The following is a 19,650-nucleotide window of genomic DNA, read 5'->3' as shown; positions in this document are numbered from 1 at the left end:
GTTCACTTTTCCAAAGACCTGGCAACCCTACCATGCATAATGCAAAGCGCGGGGCATGCAAGCTTGGTTTCTTTCACAGCCAGTTACAAAGCAGGATATAAAGAGGCGGGGATTCAAATGCTTCCTCTGAGCTCTTTTTGAGCAAAAGAAAGGCTTTTTAAGATTTGGATTTCTCCTCGCCCCCCTCCTTTGAGATTGCTCAGTTTTTTCTTCTTAAAATGCCTTTTTATTTGGCAATTGGGTGGGGGGGATTTTCTCTCACATTAAGTACTACAAAGTAAGCCAGTTACAAAGCAGCATTTCAAGGAGCAGGGACTTGATTTGAGTTTGGAGACTGCTGGTGCATAGATTCCCAACAGGAAAGTGTGGGTCCAGCAAGCAATGAACCTCCGGTAAAACTCCCATGCATAAATGACCTTAGTCTTTTTGATGCCACTGGAATCTAATCTAGCTGTTTTAAAGGGCAGCAAATTTTGGTTTTTTTTGTGTATTTGTTTGTGGATAGTGGGCAACCATGCCTTATACTACACTGTCAAATTAAATTAGTGTTGCTCTTTAATCAGCAGGATAACTCTCATTTTTTTGTATGCAACTTTTAACACAATTAAGAAAAAAAATATCCAAAATTAAAACATGCTAATCTTCGAAATAAAAACTGCCATTACACTTAAACAGAATAGACTCAGTTGGTGGGGATTTTAATCACAAATCTTTTAAATGGCCTTTTAAGCATCCAGAAAATATGGACAAAACATGCAGAAACGCTCAGGGAGAGCGAGGCAACCTCTGACTGTCCGAAAATGCATGCATGATAATAACTGATTACCTGCCCTGGTATCACCCTCATCTATAATTTCTTCTCAACCCAAGGTCTGGAAGTTGAAAATGAACTAAAATCGATTGCAATGTTGGTAAAGTCAGAGGGGCTTGAATTGAAGTGTCAAAAGCCACTACAAAAATGAGAACTACTATGGTTTGGTAGCTAACAGGCTAAGCAGAGTCATACGCTTCTAAGTCCATTTAAATCAATAGGTTTTGAAGGATGTAACTCTGCTTAGGATAATCCTAAAAACACTTAGCAGGATTCAGGTCTATTCAATGGGGCTTACTCCTAGGAAAATGTTTTTAGGATTGTTACACTGTCACAATTTTGTGCTAAATTGGTTGGTCAGATAAAATGTGTTACATGGATTTTGTTTTTGATGTTGGATTTGGTATGGACTGATATGATTGTACAAGTTTCTATTCTATCCATTACAGTGCTAACCTAAGAAGAGGTATATCCTGCTAATCATATCAACTTAAATGGGCTTCAGAAAGTGAAACTCTGCTTAGGATGGCACTCTATACACGTGGGGAGACCTGAGTTTGAACTTTGACTCTGTTTTGAAGCATCCTGAATCACTCTTTCTCGGCTTAACCTTACATGGTTGTTGTGAATGAGATAACTCCATGGACTCCATGGCCTAGAGTTGCCAACTCTGAGTTGGGACATTCCTGGAGATTTGGGGGTGGAGCCCCGAGAGGGCATGGTTTGGGGAAGGGTTTGGGGAGGGATAATGCCATAAAGTCCATCTTCCAAAGCCGCCATTTTTTCAAGTTGAACTATCTCTGGAGACCAGTTGCAATTCTGGGAGGTCCCCAGGCCCCACCTGGAGGTTGGCAACCCTAACATGGACCCTGGTGCTTCTTGGTGGAAAGCTGGAAGAGAAATGTGAATTTCCCCTTCAAAAATTGTCCCCCAACCTGCTTTTATTTATGATGAGGGAAACTGACGGGTACTCACAACTGTTTTTCTCCAGTGGAGATAAAAACAACTCCAGAAAGTGAGGGCAAGGCAGAACAGTGAAATATGCCATCTGCCACATTTGCAGCCTCACCAGCCATATTTGGGTGGGGGGAAGGATCATGGAACTACCCACAATGTCTATTTCTGCCCGAAGCTTTTTGTATACCAAAAGGAAGCCTTAGTCGATGAACACACTTCTGTGGTTTACGCATTGTTGTAGGATCTGGAGAGCTGTAGGTTGCGCTTGGATCCAGAGATGGATCGTCACAGGTATGAGAGGAAGATCAGCTTTGCCGGGGTTCTGGACGAGAACGATGATTCCAAAGATTCCTTACACAGCAGCAGCCACACCCTGAAATCCGACGCGGGTTGTGAGGAGAAGAAAGGTTGGTCAACCCTACTGAAGCTTTCAACTGTCTTCCCCTTCCCTAATATTTGGTGCTGGGCTTTACTGTATTATAAGTCAGGAAACCATGGAGCTACATGGCTGAACTGTCTCTAGCATCTCAATATAAAAAGGAAAGTTTCTTTCGGGGGGGATTTCAGTCCTAAGCCCATTTCTACCCGGCAAAGGCCCCTTCGCTTCGGCAGAATTTACTTCTGAGGAAGCGTGCCTGCGTTTGGTCCCCCAAACTGAAATGTTAGTGGATGTCTGTTTTCACAGACTGATCTGGTGTGCCAAAATCCAATGAAATTCTACGTTTTCTACTCGGATGTCGAAAAACAGAGAAAACCAGTGTACGTTGACTGGTGCTACAAGCCTGTGGTTTCAGTAGCACTTAAGATCATGTTCCTATCCACTGTGTTGAAACCAAATTTACTGAAGTAAGCATTCCAGTCGTCTTTTAATGTGGTCTTATACCACAAATGGAAAAAAGAGAGGTCTTTCTTCCCAAAGATCGAACCCGGAAGTGATACGACAGGTCGTAGAATTCATTAGCTTGCTCCCTAAGTTTTTTTTGCTGCCACCCACACAAAAGAGCATCTGCTATGTGGCTCTCAATGGCTACTCCCAAAATATGATGTGTAACGTCAAGACATACCTCACTGTGGTCGCTCAGGCAGCAGAATGTTTGTCCTTGTAACGCCATCTCATGCGAAACGACCAACAAAACCTCGAATTGTCATTCTCTGTTACAGTTCAAGTGTTGCAATACGAAACGCAGTCAAGAGTTGCTTAAACTGCTGTTGCGGACGGAAATGGTACCCCGGGTTATGAGATAACAGTATAGAATAATGGCAAAAATCACTTTCAGTGGCTTTGCAATGAAGAAATCAGGCAGTAATGGCTTTAAAGGAATAAGAAGTTGTGATTTGCAGTGTGTGTGTGTGTGTGTGTGTGTGTGTGTGTGTGTGTGTGTGTGTGTAAAGTGCCGTCAAGTCGCAGCCGACTTATGGCAACCCTTTTTGGGGGTTTTCATGGCAAGAGACTAACAGAGGTGGTTTGCCAGTGCCTTCCTCTGCACAGCAAGCCTGGACTTCCTTGGTGGTCTCCCATCCAAATACTAACCAGGGCTGACCCTGCTTAGCTTCTGAGATCTGACGAGATCAGGCTAGCCTGGGCCATCCAGGTCAGGCCAGATGATTTGCAATACCATTAACAAAAAACATTGGGTTGGATCCTATGACTTTCTTTTGCTGAGTCTTCTTTTGAGAGAGAAAGACTTCCTGTAATGAAGAATTGTCCTCTAATTAAGAAAAGTCTCTCTGTTTTTGTCTGTCTCTGTTAGACAAAGCCTTGGTAGAAGGCAATGAAAGGCTCCAATGTAGCACAAGAGAGTCATAGGATCCAACCCTATAAATCTAGTCACAGTGTGGGTCAAACCAGATGACTCACTGGAAGATCCATGCATGTTAGGTAAAACATTTATATTGCCTGTACATTGCCTGTATCCTCCACCCCCTGTTTAACAAACAGCAGCTTTTGGGAGGCCATTTCAGGTTAGGAAATTGGAAGGGAAAATGGAGTCTTATGCCTAATACAGAAACAGACCCTTGGTTACGGTTTCCAACCTCCAGGTGGTGGCTGGAGATCTCCTGCTATTACAACAGAGATCAGTTCCCCTGGAGAAAAATGGCCTCTTTGGAAGGTGGATTCTATGGCATTATACCCCACTGAAGTCCCTCCCCACGCCAAACCCCACCCTCCCCAGGCTCCAGCCCCAAAGTCTCCCAGTATTTCCCGATCTGGAGCTAGAAACCCTTCTCTATGCCATGGCCCCAGGGGAGGACAGCTAGGATGATTAGAGAATTGGAAACTAACAATGCAATCCTAAGGACAGTTACCCCAATCTAAGCCCATTTCAGTTGGATTAGACTGGAGTAACTCTGTTTAAGATTGTGCAGAATGTCTTATGAGGAAAGGCCGCGGGAATGGGGAATGTTCGGCTTGGCGACGAGAAGGTTGAGGGGAGATAGGGCTACTCCTTTCAAGTATTTGAAGGGCTGTCGTTTAGAGGAGGATGGGTAACTTTTCCAGTTATCCATGCACAGAAAACTATCTTGTACTGAATCAGCCTATTGATCTATCAAGGTCAGTATTGTCTACTCTCCAGGGTCTTATGCAGAGGTCCTTCACATCGCCTACTCCTTTTTAACTGGAAATGTCAAGGATTGAACCTGGGACCTTCTGCATACAAAGTGGAGGCTCTTCCAGCTAGCTACAGCCCCTTCCCACATTGGTAGTGGAGACAGCACTCGTGTTAATGGGTTTAAATTATGGGTGGGAGATATCAATGGGATATTAGGAAAACCTTCTTAACAATAGAATCACAGAGCTGGAAGGGGCCACACAGGCCACCCAGTCCAACCCCCTCCCAATGCAGGATCAACTGAGAGCATCCCTGACAAGTGCTTGTCCAGCCTATGCTTAAAGACTGCCAGCAAGGGGGAGCTCACCGCCTCCCTAGGTAGCTGATTCCACTGTCAAACAACACTTACCGTAAAAAATGCCCCCCTAATATCCAGCCGGTACCTTTCCTCTCGCAATTTAAACCCACAGGAACAGCTCCTCCCTCCTCTAAGTGACAGCCCTTCAAATACTTCAAGAGAGCAATCCTGCCCCCCCACCTCAACCTCCTCTTCTCCAGACTGACCATTCCCAACTCCCTCAGTCTTTCCTCATAGGGCTTGGTTTCCAGGCCCCTGATCATCCTCGTTGCTCTCCTGCACCCATTCAATTCTGTCCACATCCTGTTTGAAGTAAGGCCTACAGAACTGCACACAATGCTCCAGGTGCAGCCTGACCAATGCAGTGTATGGTGGTACTATGACCTCTTGCAATTTGGATGTTATGCCTCTATTGATGCACCCCAAGATCGCATTAGCTTTTTCTGTCCCTGCATCACACTGGCTGCTCATATTTAACTTACGATCCACCCGTACTCCAATAAGGGCAGTACAGTGGTGGAATCAGTTGCCCAAGAGGTTGGGGGTTCTCCCTTCTTGGAGGTGTTTAAGGGGAAGTTGGATTATTATTTCTCAGGGTTGCTTTGGGTCAACCTGCATGGTGCAGAGGGTTGGGCTGGAAGATCTCTAGGCCCCTTCTCCCTTTTTAATACTATGATCGATTCAGTCCAAATAAGGGCCACCCATAGGTGCTAATTATCAATAGAAAACCTGCTGTAGATCTGCTCCTGGACCTCAGAGGCACTGTGGCTCAGTGGCAGAGCAATTGCTTGATATGCAGAAGGTCCCAGGTTCAGTCCCCGGCATCTCCAGTTAAAGGAACCAAGCAAGTAGGTGATGTGAAAGACCCCTGCCTGAGACCCTGGAGAGCCGCTGCCAGTCTGAGTAGACAAGACTGACTTCAATGGATTGAGGGTCTGATTCCGTATAAGGCAGCTTCATGTGTTCAGAACCTTCCAGCATTTTATTTGTTATGACCCACCAATGAAATTGTTTTGCTGCCTGCTTCAGCTTTTGCTGATATCCCTCCCCCAGAGTTTTCCAGATCACTTCCTGCCTATCCAATACACTTTCAAACTATGTATTTAATATAACAGGATGGCCAGCATCTGTACATTGATCCTATGCAACCTTACCAAGAGATCGTGGTTCCCCATTTAGCACTTAAGCCTAAATCTTACGACAAGCCTTTGCCAAGCCAAATATAGTCCACCCACCATGCAAGGTGGCCTACTTGGGGCTCAATAAATCTGCTGCACATTGTCTGTTTGTGATCTTGAATTTCATTTTAATAGTTACTAGAGATGTCCTACCGTGATTCTCTAATCTCTATCTCCAAATAACTCAAGGAACCCTGGGGGTTTCTTTGCATATAATTGTAAAGGATTTCCAAAGTTAGCAATACCTCTAAAGGCATTATTAGATGCCCTACATAATGCTCCATTGGGCTACAACAGTGGTGAGAATATGTGTGCTTTCTGCACTCAAGTCCGTAGACCTGAAAGGACTTCTATCAGCCCCTTCCTTGTTTGCACACCCATGCAGATAGCATAATATACACAATTAGTTCTCTAACAAGCTGTGTGAGATTATAGGCCTGTTGGGAAGCTATTTGGTGCTTTTCTCATGTTCACACACTTTCATGAATGACTGCAGAAATACTGTGTGTGAATTAGCTCTAAGGTCGTATTTACTGTTGGAAACATATTGGATCTAAACAAACCTCACATTGTAGCTTTTGAGGGCATAGTAAAAAGGTGAGTCAGTGTCACAGGTGTAGCATCCTGTGGCCTTGATCTGGTGATCAGTAAATGGAAAGAGCTCCTGGACAGAGTCCCCCCCCCCTCCCCGCCACATACACACATTTTGCTTCACTTGACCTCACTCAGGCCAAGATATTTCCTGGCTGTTCTGTCTCTCCAATATCAAATCGGTAGAAATCATCTTCCCAAACCCTGATCTATGATATCTAGATATATCTTTCCTCAGCTCTTCCCTTCACCCTTAAAAAAACAGATAGACCTATAATTTATCCACATTGCCCCTAGGAAGTATGTTCATATATTTATTTATTTACTTTGTTGATATCCCGACTTTCTCCATGATGGGGACCTAATTAGCTGACGTTGTTCTCCTCTCTTCCATTTTATCCTCCCAACAACCCTGGTGAGGTAGGTTAGGCTCTGATAATGTAACTGGCCCAAGGTCACCCAGCAAGCTTCCATGGCAGAGCAGGGATTCGAACCTGGGTCCCCCAGATCCTAGTCCGACACTCTAACCACTACACTGGCACTATATCTTTTAAGTTCGACTGAGTGTTGCAACATTTGGACTTGCTTAATGCCATGTGCTGCATTAAAGCTAAGTGGAGAACAACATGCAAACGATCGATCGTTGCTTCTACCCATCCCATATTTACGTGCTCATGAACCAGCAGCAACATCCACAGATGTCTTTAATGCCTGAAAGCTTCTGATCTGTCCAAATGAGCAGGACCACGTGTTGTTACTTTCTCTGTAGAACTCTGGGGGATTTCAGGTACAAAGACGGCGATTAATGGAAAGGTAATGTCCGCACCGGATAAGCGAAGCTGACTCCTAGCTGAAGGAAGCGGGCAGCCTATTTCCAATCTTGATGGCTGCATGATTGGATTCTTAATGATCCTGTAACAAGGTCTGAACACCCCTGGGCTAGCAGGAGGGTAGTCTCGCCCTAGGCCTTGTCTGTAATTGGTGTAGGTGCAATAGCAAAAGTCGTTTTGGCAGACACCGAAATAGGACAATTTGGTCCTTCGGCTTGCTCCCGGACAAATCTGGAGCAACTTGTTGGACGCAAAGAGTCACTTTCTTTGTTGAGCCATGGGGCTTCCAGCTTCGCATCGTACCCTGTGTTTCCTTGATCCTAATGGCTGCATTTAGGGGGTAACGAGTATCTGAGGAATCCACACGAAACGTGTTCTTGCCTTCCTGGAAGGCGTCCCGGACTGGATGATTAACGGAGCTGCATTGGCGTTGGCTTTGGAGGGAGCCTTTTGCCGGTCTTCCTCGAGAGAAGGAAAAGGGGGCTGCAAATCAGGGGTGGGAGGTGGGGTGGGTTAAGAGTATAACGACGATTACAACGACAATTTCTATATTTATTATATCTCTAAATCGGGGGAAATTAAGGGGGAAAAAGTCCTCTTTTATTCTTTTAATGCAGTTCCCAGCAGGAAGATCAGGATAGGAGGCTCCCGCTTGCTCCAGATAAAAGGAACCCGCAGTTTCCGGGTGAAGAAAGGGGGTTCCCTGTCCAGCATTCGCCGGGCCGGCAGCCTAAAGAGCACCAAGTTATCCCGTCAGGACTCAGAGTCTGAGAATGAGGACCTTCAGCTGTCCCACAGCAGGGACACTGTCACTGACATAGGTAACATAGATGAGCCGGGCTCGAAAAAGGGAACGGGAGGATGGAGCCGCATCTTGAGCTTGCGAGCGACCTGCGCTCACCTAGGAGAGGAAACCCCTTGAAAGCAGGAGAAGGGCTGGTAGGCCAGGCAGACCTCCATCTAGACCCAGCTGAATCCAGGAGTTCACACTTTCTGCATGACTTAAATGCCCGGCGAGGACCCAGTTTGAATCTGGGCCCCCGGTGCACTAGGTAGTCTGTTCCGTTCCACTCCGAGGATGTCAAGTCCCCTTAAATGTCTGGTGCATGGACTCAGTATGCAGGCATTTGCCAACGGAATGCATGCCACGCTTAGGAAGGTATATATAAAAGTGTCATCGATTATATATGTGCGGCATATATGATATCGATGATATCGTGATATATATATACATATCTCATATCAATGTTATGCACTGTGCACAGACCTATGTATATATACAGTGGGTGTATATATCCTGCGTTGTATGAGATATAAATATATGTGTGCTTGCGAACCTCCAAACTATGACTACCTCTGGAGTTCTCTTATAGAAAAAGAAGAAGTCAGGAACAGAGAAACCCTGAACTTGAACCTCTCTCACTTTGCTGGTCTCAGTGGCATTGCCCATGCTCTTTCTCTTCGGCAGGGAAACTAGAGCTTCGCTAGCTACCTGTCCTCTTCAAAATGGGGGGGTGGAGAACCACCAGTTGGATTAAGTCAAGTCTTTCCTAGCTTTAATGTAACAGCCCCCAGTCGGCAAACTCTGAGCTCAAGGTCTGGCAAAATTGGGCGGCCCTTTGGCAGTCGACAAATTCGGGAACCTCTGGGGTCAGAGTGAGCACTCCCCGGCCTTTGTTCTCTAGTAGGGGTCAGGATTTTTCCCCTTTCATCCTCCGACAGGCCCTAATATGGCTGTAACTTGTTTGTGGCGGATGCAGCTGTAGCCAATGTACTGTAGCTGCAGGGGTTATATATTTGCTGACTTAAAAAAATACAAAAACGAAAACACAGAGCCCAGTCAATGCAGATCACTGAAACCAATAATTTCGAGCATCTTGATGATGCGAGGATTTTCCTTCCACTCTACTGACCCTCCCCTCTTCCAGAAAAAAGGGAGCAATGCTCGCCCCTGATTAGTTGTCCGATGGATGGTAGTTAAGAATTATGCTTGTAATTACCAGTCCAGCTAATAAAGAAGGGCATAGAAAAGGGGCAAGTTGGTGGCGGCAGTGGGGTTGGCCATTAAAGGAATGGTTTTAAATCCTTTAAGTTCCATTTGGAGCTACTTGGCTGAGGTGGTTAAAGCACGAAATTTTGGCACCCTCCAGCATGCGAAGGAGCAGCATTAGGCGATATCTACCAACTGGCCTGGTTTACAAGCATACACCTTAGGTTAAAAACATGCAGGTAGCGTCGGAAGATAACCACTTTTGCATGTGTCTTTTGCTTTTGAAGAAGGCAGCCCGTGGAGCACAAGCGAACCCAGCATAGAACCAGAAGTGCTGAGTAACACCGGCACAGAAGAAAACTACCATCGGAATATGTCCTGGCTACATGTAAGTAAAGGATGCTGTTGCTGGCCTAGAATTTCTGGTTGCAGGAGAAATGCTGAGCATTCACAGATGGTCCTAGCACAGGGCTTCTTAAACTTTTTCCATTCGCAACCCCCTTTTGCCGCGAGAAATTTTTATGCGACCCTGGGTATATAGGTATGTAAAATAGGTATACAAATCAAACATTTACTGATAATAAATCATAAAGAAACCTTTTACTGTTGCCAGAATTTTCGCCACCCCTACGTTCAGTTATGTGACCCCATATGGGGTCGCGACCCACAGTTTAAGAAGCTTTGATCTAGAACAGTGGTCTTCAACCTTTGCAGACCTGCACACAAGTTAAACTGCATGCAACTTTAACCCTTTCATGTCTCCAGTAGTAGCATCTTCGGGCAATTTGGGGCTGGGAAATTCCTGGACATTTAAGGGTGGAACCTGAGGAAGGCTGGGTATGTGGAGGGGAGGGACCTCATCGAGGTATAATTCCTTATAGTTCACCCCCAGGGTTTCTAGGTTCTCCCCTGTTCACCCGCGGGGGGGGGGGGCAGTAGGGTGGTAGAGTTGCCAGCTCCAGGTTGTGAAATCCCTAAAGGTTTGGGGGTTTACCCTGGGGAGGACAGAGACCGCAGTGAAGTTCAATGCCATAGAGACCACCTTCCAAAGCAACCTTTTTATCCAGAGGAACTTATCTCTGTACTCTGGAGATGAAGTGGAATTCTGGTAGATCTCCAGGCCACACTCCAGCCCTACTCTGGAAGGTTTGGGCTTTCTTGGCCAAGCCTGGTTCTTGCAACTCTGCTAACCCCTCTGGGCACCTTGTGTGTTCCAGGTGATGATCCTGCTTTGCAACCAGCAGAGTTTCATTTGCACCCACACTGACTACTGCCACCCTCACTGCTACCTCCACCACAGCCGCTCCTGTGCACGTCTGGTGCGGGCCATCAAGCTCCTTTATGGAGACACCGTGGACTCCCTCCGAGAGAACAACGCCCTGAACCATGTGGCTCGGGGCAAAAAACAGAAAGAGGTAAGGCTGCCAATGAACGGCTTCTCCAGTTCTCCTTTGGGTTGACCTCATTTGTGGATCTTAGAATCAGAAGAGTTGAAAGGGGGCATACAGGCCATCTAGCCCAACCCCTTGCTCAATGCAGGATCAGTCTAGAGCAGTGGTTTCCAAACTTTTTGGGCCACCCCCCCTTGGTTCCACAAACTCAACCCCACTGCCCCCTACCCTATCCAACAACACAGTTGAAGGGGCCCATCTCTAGCGCCCCCTGCTTCCCCCTTGCCTCTTAGTGCCCCCAGGTAATCCCACCACTCCCCAGAGGGGATACTGCCCTCTTTGAGAATCACTGGCCTAGAGCATTCTAGAGCATTCTTGACAAGTGTTTGTCCAGCCTATGCTTAAAGACTGCCAGTGAGGGGGAGCTCACCACCTCCCTAGGTAGCTGGTTCCACTGTTGAACAATTTTTACTATAAAAAACTTTTTCCTAATATCCAGCTGGTACCTTTCCGCCCACAATTTAAACCCATTATTGCGAATCCTATCCTCTGCTGCCAACAGGAACAGCTCCCTGCCCTCCTCTAAGTGACAGCCCTTCAGATACTTAAAGAGAGCAGTCATGTCCCCCTCAACTTCCTCTTCTCCAGACTAAACATTCCCAACTCCCTCAGCCTTTCCTCATGGGTCTTGGACTCCAGGCCCCTGATCATCCTCGTCGCTCTGCTCTGTAACAGCTCCATTCTATTCACATCCTTTTTGAAGTGATGCTCCAGAACTACACACAATTCTCCTTGTGTGGCCTGACCAATGCAGTGTACAGCAGAACTAGGACATCTTGCAATTTGGATGTTATGTCTCTGTTGATGCACCCCAAGATCGCATTAGCTTTTTTTGTCGCTTCGTCACACTGGCTGCTCATATTTAGCTTATGGTCCACTCGTACCCTAATATCTTGTTCACATATAGTTCTACCAAGAAGTATATCCCCCATCCAGTATGCATGTCCCTCATTTTTGTTACCCAAATGTAGAACTCAGCGCTTATTCTTGTTGAATTGCATCTTGTTCACATCTGCCCACTTTTCCAGTGTGTTCAGATCTCTATCATATGGCTGAGAGACCTGGGGAGGGGAAAAAACCTGGTTGACTATTATTGCTTAGAGACTAGGGCTGTGCTTATTGGGTTTACTGACCAAAAATTAACCCAAAAAGAAGCATTTTGGCTTTTTCTGGGTTTCTTTGGGGCCAAATATTGAAATAGAGAATAAAGCCTAAGCTAGATAGTCAATTGCCAAATCAGCTGAATTTTTTTAGGAGCTCTGTGGGGGCATTTTTAGAGGTAGACTTACCAAATTTTCAGGGTAGCTGCAAAGGACTCTCCTTGCATGAACCCTGGAGTTTGAAAAGTTTGGGACAGGGGGTCTGATATTATGGGCCCTGAAGGGGTTGCCCCCTTCTCTATAGAAAAGCTTTGTGAAAATTTTGAAACTCTACCTCTAAATTTTGAAACTGTACCTGGAAATTTCGAAACTCTACCTCTAAAAATGCCCCACAGGAACTTCCCAAAAAATTTCATACCTTACATGGACCTGAATGTTTTCGGGACAACTTAAACAAAACTGGAATACCCATTTCCCCCCAAAAAAACCTCTGGTCCAATAAACCTGAACCCAAAATGTATCAAATTTTTTTGCACAGCCCTATTAGAGACAAAGAAAATTCTGATTCTTCTCTAGTAAGCCACCTCCCTAAATTTCAAAGCTGTTTCTCTTCTAGTGCTTGGACAAGTCGTGCCTGAGGACACCCTCCCTGAAGAAAAGAGTGATAGATTCCAATCTGGAAGGAAAGAAGGATTCTGGGATGCTGAAATACATCCGGCACCAAGTAAGGAGAGTATCTTCTTAATTTTAGATAGTTTCTCAGGATAGACATGTTGGCCTGGAATAGAACAGCTACATTTGAGTGCAGTAGCCCCCTAGAGCCCAACAAGATTTTTGGGGTACACATAATAAATTAAAATTATTATAAGGGAGAAATCAGGATAAAAACAAAATATTATATGATCACCCAACTAAACCATCTTTTGGTATATTCTTTGAATGCTTGTATTGTGTTGTGTTTTTGTTCCATTGGGGTGTATGGTGTGTTTATTTGTATTTTAATGACTAGGGGGGAAAAGATTTTTGTGATATAAGCTTTTGCGAATCAAAGTTCCCTTCATCAAAGCTGTTTTACTGCAAAAGGTGTTTTACTGCAAAAGTCTTAATGGCCTCTGATGGGCTACTGGACTCAAATCTAGCTGGGTTTTTTTTTTTTACCCCTCAATTAGAGTTTCCCCCGCCCTGCCCTGGATGGCCTCAGGCTAGTCTGATCTTATCAGATCTCAGAAACTAAGCAGGGTCATCAGCCCTGGTTAGTATTTGGATGGGAGACCACCAAGGAATACCAGGGTTGATGTGTAGAGGAAGGCACTGGCAAACCACCTCTGTTAGTCTTTTGCCTTGAAAACCCTACTGGGTTGCCATAAGTCAGCTGCGACTTGACGGCACTTTACACACACAAGAGTGTCTCCTGGGTAAAGAATTAGCAGTGCCAGGAATCTTCAGCTCCTCAGTCTTTTTCCTTTTCAAAACTATATTTTCTTCTTATTTTATTCCTGGGAAGCAGAGAAATGATAGCGTTTATTAGACTTGCCAAATCCAGCTGCCAAATCATAGAGATGATAGCATTAATTAGACTTGGTAGTGGGCCCTGCTGGAAGCCCTGGGCCCTGGCAGCTGCCCCGCTAGAGGGCATGTTGACACCGCCCCTGTCCTTAACAAACTTGAATAAGCTCAGTGGAACTTGAAGGTGCTCTTAAAGCCCTTACATTTCTTTATTGAGCCAGCGTGGTGTAGTGGTTAAGAGCGGTGGTTTGGAGCAGTGGAGTCTGATCTGGAGAACCGGGTTTGATTCCCCACTCCTCCACATGAGCAGCGGACTCTAATCTGGTGAACTGGATTTGTTTCCTCACTCCTCCACACGAAGCCAGCTGGGTGACCTTGGGCTAGTCACAGCTTTCTCAGCCCCACCTACCTCACAGGGTGTCTGTTGTGGGGAGGGGAAGGGAAGGTAATTGTAAGCGGGTTTGAGTCTCACTTAAGTGGTCGAGAAAGTCAGCATATAAAAACCAACTCTTCTTTCTTCTTCTTCTTCTTCTTCTTCTTCTTCTTCTTCTTCTTCTTCTTCTTCTTCTTCTTCTTCTTCTTCTATCGTTCCTGTCGCGTTGGACACTTTGATTTCCCGCAGGTGATGAGTCTCTCTCCAGCCCCGTTGTCACTGCTGATCAAGGCAGCTCCCATTCTCACGGAGGAGATGTACGGGGACATCCAGCCAGCCGCCTGGGAGTTGCTGCTCAGCATGGATGAGCACATGGCTGGTGCAGCAGGTAAGGGTGTGCTTGCGCATGCGGTGCTGATACGGACTGCTACGATAGCTCCTGCCCAGCCTTGGATCCTGCATCGTTCAGTCAAAAGTAAGGCTGTGCAAAAAAAAAAAATTCAGTAAATTTCGGGTTGGGTTTATTGAACCCAATTTTTTTCAAGAAAGCCGGAATAAATCAAATACTGGTAAATGGGTATTTTGGCTTTATTTCCAGGTTTCCCCAAAAATTTGGGTCCATTATAGTATATATGGAATTTTTTTTGAGGAGCTCTGGAGAGGTGTTTTTCAAGGTAGAGACGCCAAATTTTCAGGATAGCTGCAAGGGACTCTCCTTGCAGGAACCCCAAATTTTGGTAAAGTTTGGGACAGGGAGTCAAATTTTATGGGCCCCCGAAGGGGTCACCCATCACCTAAAAAAGCCACATAGGGCTGTCAACTCCAACTTGGGAAATTCCAGGAGATTTGGGGGTGGAGCATGAAAAGAGCTAGGTTGGGGAGAGACAGGAACTCAGCAGGTATATAATTCCTGGAGAACTCCGTCCTCCTCCTCTAGATTGGCAACCCTATTTCCACATAGGAAGTAGATCACAAGTGAAGAGACCTATGGTAGCTGCCTATTTTATACTGGATCTGATAATGAAACCACCAGCCCCATTGCTTTTCTCCCCGCCTTTTTTTCTTTTTATTAAGAGAAAATGAGAATATAACAATAAAAGAAAATGGAAATATAACACTACTAAAATACTCATAATACAAATTCTTGAAAAGAAACTAAAACCCTGCTGCTAATATAACTAAAATACTCATAACAGTGAACCAAGCAATACTCTATCTATTTATTTAAAATCCACATGATTATTACATTACTCTCTCTCTGCGATTTACAGATTGTTTTTTGTATCCTTGAAATTGTTAAATTCCAGCGAGCGTCCAGTTCTTCCATATTTTTCTCGTTGTTATAATATGTCAACTTAATTAAAGCATAGGTTTCTTTAACCTTATCAAGCCAATTATTTAAATCATGGAATGTATTGCTTTTCCAATATCTTGCAGATTTTGTTCTAGCAACTGCTAGTATATGGAAAAACATAACTCGAATATCCTTTGATTTAGCTGGGAAATAATTTAAGAAAATTGTTTCCGGTCTTACTGGAATAACAATTTCAAGGCCGCTGGATATGATTTAAATCACTTCCATCCAATACGTTTTGGCATCGGCCCGATTACTTTTAAACTGTAAAATAATATCTCCAGTCTGTGAAAGAAACCAGTTCCGAAAACATTTGCTTCTTGTAGCTGCCATGTTCCTTCTGTGTGCCGTGAAAGTGCCCGAGGCGGTATCGGATATGCTAATGTCTGAATTCCATCATCCTGAGGCCGTGCAAAGACTGAATGCTATTCTCAAGTTCCACACCCTCTGGAGGTTCAGATATCAGGTCTGGCCTCGGATGGAGGAAGGAGCTCAGCAGATCTTTAAGGTAAACGACGACATGGAACGATACAATTCAGAGTTGATTGAGGCACAGATGCCTATCATTCCCCACCCAAAGCACCATTACTCGTTTACAGCCACTTGACATATGACAGCGGTTAAGGCAGAACAAGAATGAAATTCTGATTTAATAAGGAACAACACACTTTCTGAAAAATGGCTGCAATTAGCCCAATCATCATCTTGATACAGTCTAAAACAGGTGTTGAACTCATTTGTTACAAGGGCTGGATAGGAGCCTGACTTTGCTGGGGAGAGCAGGATTTAAGAGTAATGAATGAATAAATAAGGCAGCTTCATGTGTGTTCATGTATTCACTATTATTGTAAGCTTTCTTGAACCACAAGGAAAGGCAAGGTATAAAATGTTTTAATAATAAATCAATAAATATTGCATCAAACCATTCGTCTATCAGGGTCAGCTGTGTCTTCTCAGGCTGTCCAAGGTTTGAGGTGGAGGTCTTTCACATCACTCAGTTCTTTTAACCGTAGGTGCTGGGGATTGAACCTGGGACTTTCTGCATGCAAAGGAGATGCTATCCCTCAGAGCTATGTTCCCTCCTGCATTATTCCATGGATAGCATTAAATGGTCTGTCAGGGACAGCGTGGTGTAGTGGTTAGAAGTAGTGGACTCTTGTCTGGAGAACTGGGTTTGATTCCCCACTCCTCCACATGAGCGGTGGACACTAATCTGGAGAACCAGGTTTGATTCCTCACTCCTCCACATGAACGGCAGACTCTAATTTGGTGAACTGGGTTTGATTCCCCATGCCTCCACATGAAGCCTGCTGGGTGACCTTGGGCTAGTCACAGTTCTCTCCGAACCTTCTCAGCCCCACCTACCTCCCAAGGTGCCTGCTGTGGGGAGAGGAAGGGAAGGCGATGGAAAACCAGTTTGAGTCTCCTTAAAAGGTAGAGAAAAGCGGGATATAAAAACCAATCCTTCTTCTTCTACTCGTTCTGTCAAGAGAAGATCTTCAAGTATGAACAGAAGCCCTGTGTTGCTACGCCAACCGACCTCCTGACTTGGTGTTCATTTTTTCTTGGTTTGCTTCCACAGATTCCTCCACCCAGCATTAACTTCACCCTGCCGTCCCCAGTGCTGGGAATGCCCTCCGTGCCCATGTTCGATCCTCCGTGGGTTCCACAGTGCGGTGGGAGTGTGCAGGACCCAATCAATGAAGACCAGTCCGTAAGTAAAAATACCCTCAGAGGAAGAATATTTAATTTTTTTTAATGTGAAGTTACTATCATCATATTGAGAGGTTTGTGTGAGAGAAGCTGTCTGAGGATGGGCCTGGCCCTGGACTCACTGCTGGCCCTCCCTAGGCACTAGAGTCCCCCCAATGGAAAAGTGACTGGCAGGAGCCGCGCCAGTAGCAGCCCTGGACTCACTGCAGTTAGCAGGGGCCCCAGAAGACCAGCCCTGCAACAGAGGAGATGGCAGTGGGCATGACAGGGCCCCTTCACCAGGAGAAGCAGGCGGCCAGTGGGAAGGGAGAAGAACCAGCAGCATGGGAACTAGGGTTGCCAATTTCCATCTGGTGGCTGGAGATCTCCTTGCTATTACAGCTGATCTCCAGATGATCGAAATCAGTGACCTTGGAGAAAATGGCCACTTTGGCCATTGGACTCTATGGCATTGAAGTCCCTTCCCTCTCCAAACCCCGCCTTCCTCAGGATCCAACCCCCAAATCTCCAGGAATTTCCTAATCCAGAGGTGGAAAGCCTAATGGGAACTGATTTGGAACAGGAAGACCCATGGGAGGCAACCCCTGGCCAGCTGGTAGGAATTTCCACTCTGACCGGCCTCCTGGGTCAGCCAGTCAGGGGCCTGCAAGCAGGCCCAGGGAGAACCTATCACAGGGAGAGCAGGGTGTTAGGAACTGGCTCAGCCCTACTCTAATAGGCTAGACCATATGGAGGGCAAGGAAGAGGAGGCTGGGACCCCACTACAGGCCAGGGAGGAAGTAATGGGACCTGCTCCAGGATTGCGAGAGCAGGCCTTCAGTCAAGTGAGAGGGGCCAGGGGGTGCAATCCCCTTTTCTTCCCATTCTTTTTTTAAATAATATTTTATTATTTTTAAATGGTCTTCTCAAATTCATATATTTCCATTAATACATTGTAGGTTGCTTCAAAGTGTCCCCATTGGGGTAAGTATGCAGTGTAGTAATACAGTGTAGTATTAATGGAAATATATGAATTTGAGAAGACCATCTATTGAAGGACTGATGAAGAATTACCCAACAAGAATTTGAAATGGCTGTATCCTGGTTTAGAAATTGGCTTCAGCAAGACATCTGAAATATTTCCTCAAAACCTATAGTACTCTTTCCAGAGACTTTTGAGAAATGTTACTTTTTTGTGTGCACTTGATCACTTGTCACTTTATGATATTGTAGGTCTTGTCTATCCATTGTGATGTTGTTGTTTGTGATTATTAGCACATTATAAACTATTTTGCACTTTTGTTAAATTTTGTCTCGCTCCTGTACTAATTTCCAAATCTATTGATACCAATACAGTGGTGCATTTTTCTCCCCACCACCTGGAGATTGGCAACTCTAATGCCACCCTAAGCTACTTAGAGGAAAAGCAGGATAACAGCAATTAGTTATCCCTGTGTATATTGATTTCTAAAATGTTTTTGGCTTGTGCTGCCAGGTATCACCCGGCAATGAATTCTAAGGCCATAATTGAAAAGGGCTGCCCTATTCTCATACTCTTCTGCACCTCCTCTGATCTTCTAGTTTGGGGGCATTTCACTAGATGAAGCTCATAGGCAGCCCCACACTATGTAGGATTTTATAGGAAACACCTCTGTCTTGAGCAGGGGCTTCAAGTTGTAAAGTACTGGCTAAGCCATTCTACAACAAATGACAGCAGAGAGTCCAACATCTTCACTTGTGTGTATGGGTTAAGTGCCGTCAAGTCGTTTCCGACTCGTGGCGACCCTATGAATTAATGTCCTCCAAAATGTCCTATCATTAACAGCTTTGCTCAGGTCTTGCAAACTGAGGTCCGTGGCTTCCTTTACAGAGTCAGTCCATCTCATGTTGAGTCTTCCACTTTTCCTAGCATGATTGTCTTTTCCAGTGACTCTTGTCTTCTCATAATGCAGTGGTGTTGAACTCAATTGTTATGAGGGCTGGCTATGACATCAATGTCACTTGGTTGGGCAGGGCCATGCCTTGCCAGACCAGATTGAGAATGGGTGATGGTGGCTGCCTTGGCTGGCTCATGGGCAGGATAAGAGCTCTCAAGGGGTCAGATCCGGCCTGAGGGACATATGTTTGAAACCCCTGTCATAATATGACCAAGATATGAGAGCCTCAGTTTAGTCATTTTAGCTTCTAGGAAAAGTCAGCTAGTTCAAATAAAATGCAGATTCCAATGCTGTGGTTTCATCCATTTGCTCAGGAACAACGAGGGGGGGGTGTTGTATATCAAAAGCCCTCTCTAAGTATCTGCAACATGATGCATCTCCTTTGAACAAGCAAGACTGTATGAAATCCAAGCCAACTCCTCCACATATATTTTTTCCCAATGATTTGCTTACAGAAGTCATTCTCAGCCCGGGCGGTGTCTCGTTCTCATCAGCGAGCGGAGCATATTCTGAAGAACCTGCAACAGGAAGAGGAGAAGAAGCGTCTGGGCCGAGAAGCTAGTCTGATTACGGCCATCCCCGTCACTCAGGAGGCTTGTTATGAACCTACCTGTCCCCCAAATGCAGAGCAGGAAGAGGAAGGTGCGCTTTAAATGCAGGAATGACCTGCCAGAGGCTGATAAAAATGCTCTTCCCAAAGGCAATGACGAATCATGATTATGTTTTAAGCACATAGGAAAGAGAGCGAAAATCTCATATTGGTGGTGGGAAGTGCTGTCATATTGTAGCCAATTTATGACAACCCTGTAGGGTAGGGGTGTTTAACTCAATTGTTATGAGGGTCGGATATGACAAAATGCCATTTGGTGGGGCCAGGACATGCCTCGCCAACCCAGATGGGGGGGGGCTGTTTGCAAGAAGGATAACACCTCTCAAGGGGACAGATCCGGCCCTCAGGCCTTATGTTTGA

At 45.4% G+C, this 19,650-nt stretch overlaps 1 protein-coding gene across 1 annotated transcript in view; it reads left to right on the top strand.

Annotated features, from left to right (window-relative positions):
* UNC80 (unc-80 homolog, NALCN channel complex subunit) overlaps positions 1–19,650 on the top strand; it is a 142,662-nt gene that overhangs the window by 68,674 nt on the left and 54,338 nt on the right. Inside the window, exons 26-34 of the mRNA XM_056861558.1 lie at positions 2,010–2,175; positions 7,895–8,098; positions 9,555–9,655; positions 10,485–10,682; positions 12,435–12,542; positions 13,947–14,085; positions 15,378–15,559; positions 16,634–16,765; positions 19,136–19,322. Coding sequence (XP_056717536.1) covers positions 2,010–2,175; positions 7,895–8,098; positions 9,555–9,655; positions 10,485–10,682; positions 12,435–12,542; positions 13,947–14,085; positions 15,378–15,559; positions 16,634–16,765; positions 19,136–19,322 — 1,417 coding nt within the window. The remainder of the gene's footprint in view (positions 1–2,009; positions 2,176–7,894; positions 8,099–9,554; positions 9,656–10,484; positions 10,683–12,434; positions 12,543–13,946; positions 14,086–15,377; positions 15,560–16,633; positions 16,766–19,135; positions 19,323–19,650) is intronic.

Source organism: Euleptes europaea, chromosome 15 (assembly GCF_029931775.1).
Source record: "Euleptes europaea isolate rEulEur1 chromosome 15, rEulEur1.hap1, whole genome shotgun sequence".
Taxonomy (NCBI): domain Eukaryota; kingdom Metazoa; phylum Chordata; class Lepidosauria; order Squamata; family Sphaerodactylidae; genus Euleptes; species Euleptes europaea.
This window is presented reverse-complemented; position numbering and strand designations above follow the sequence as displayed.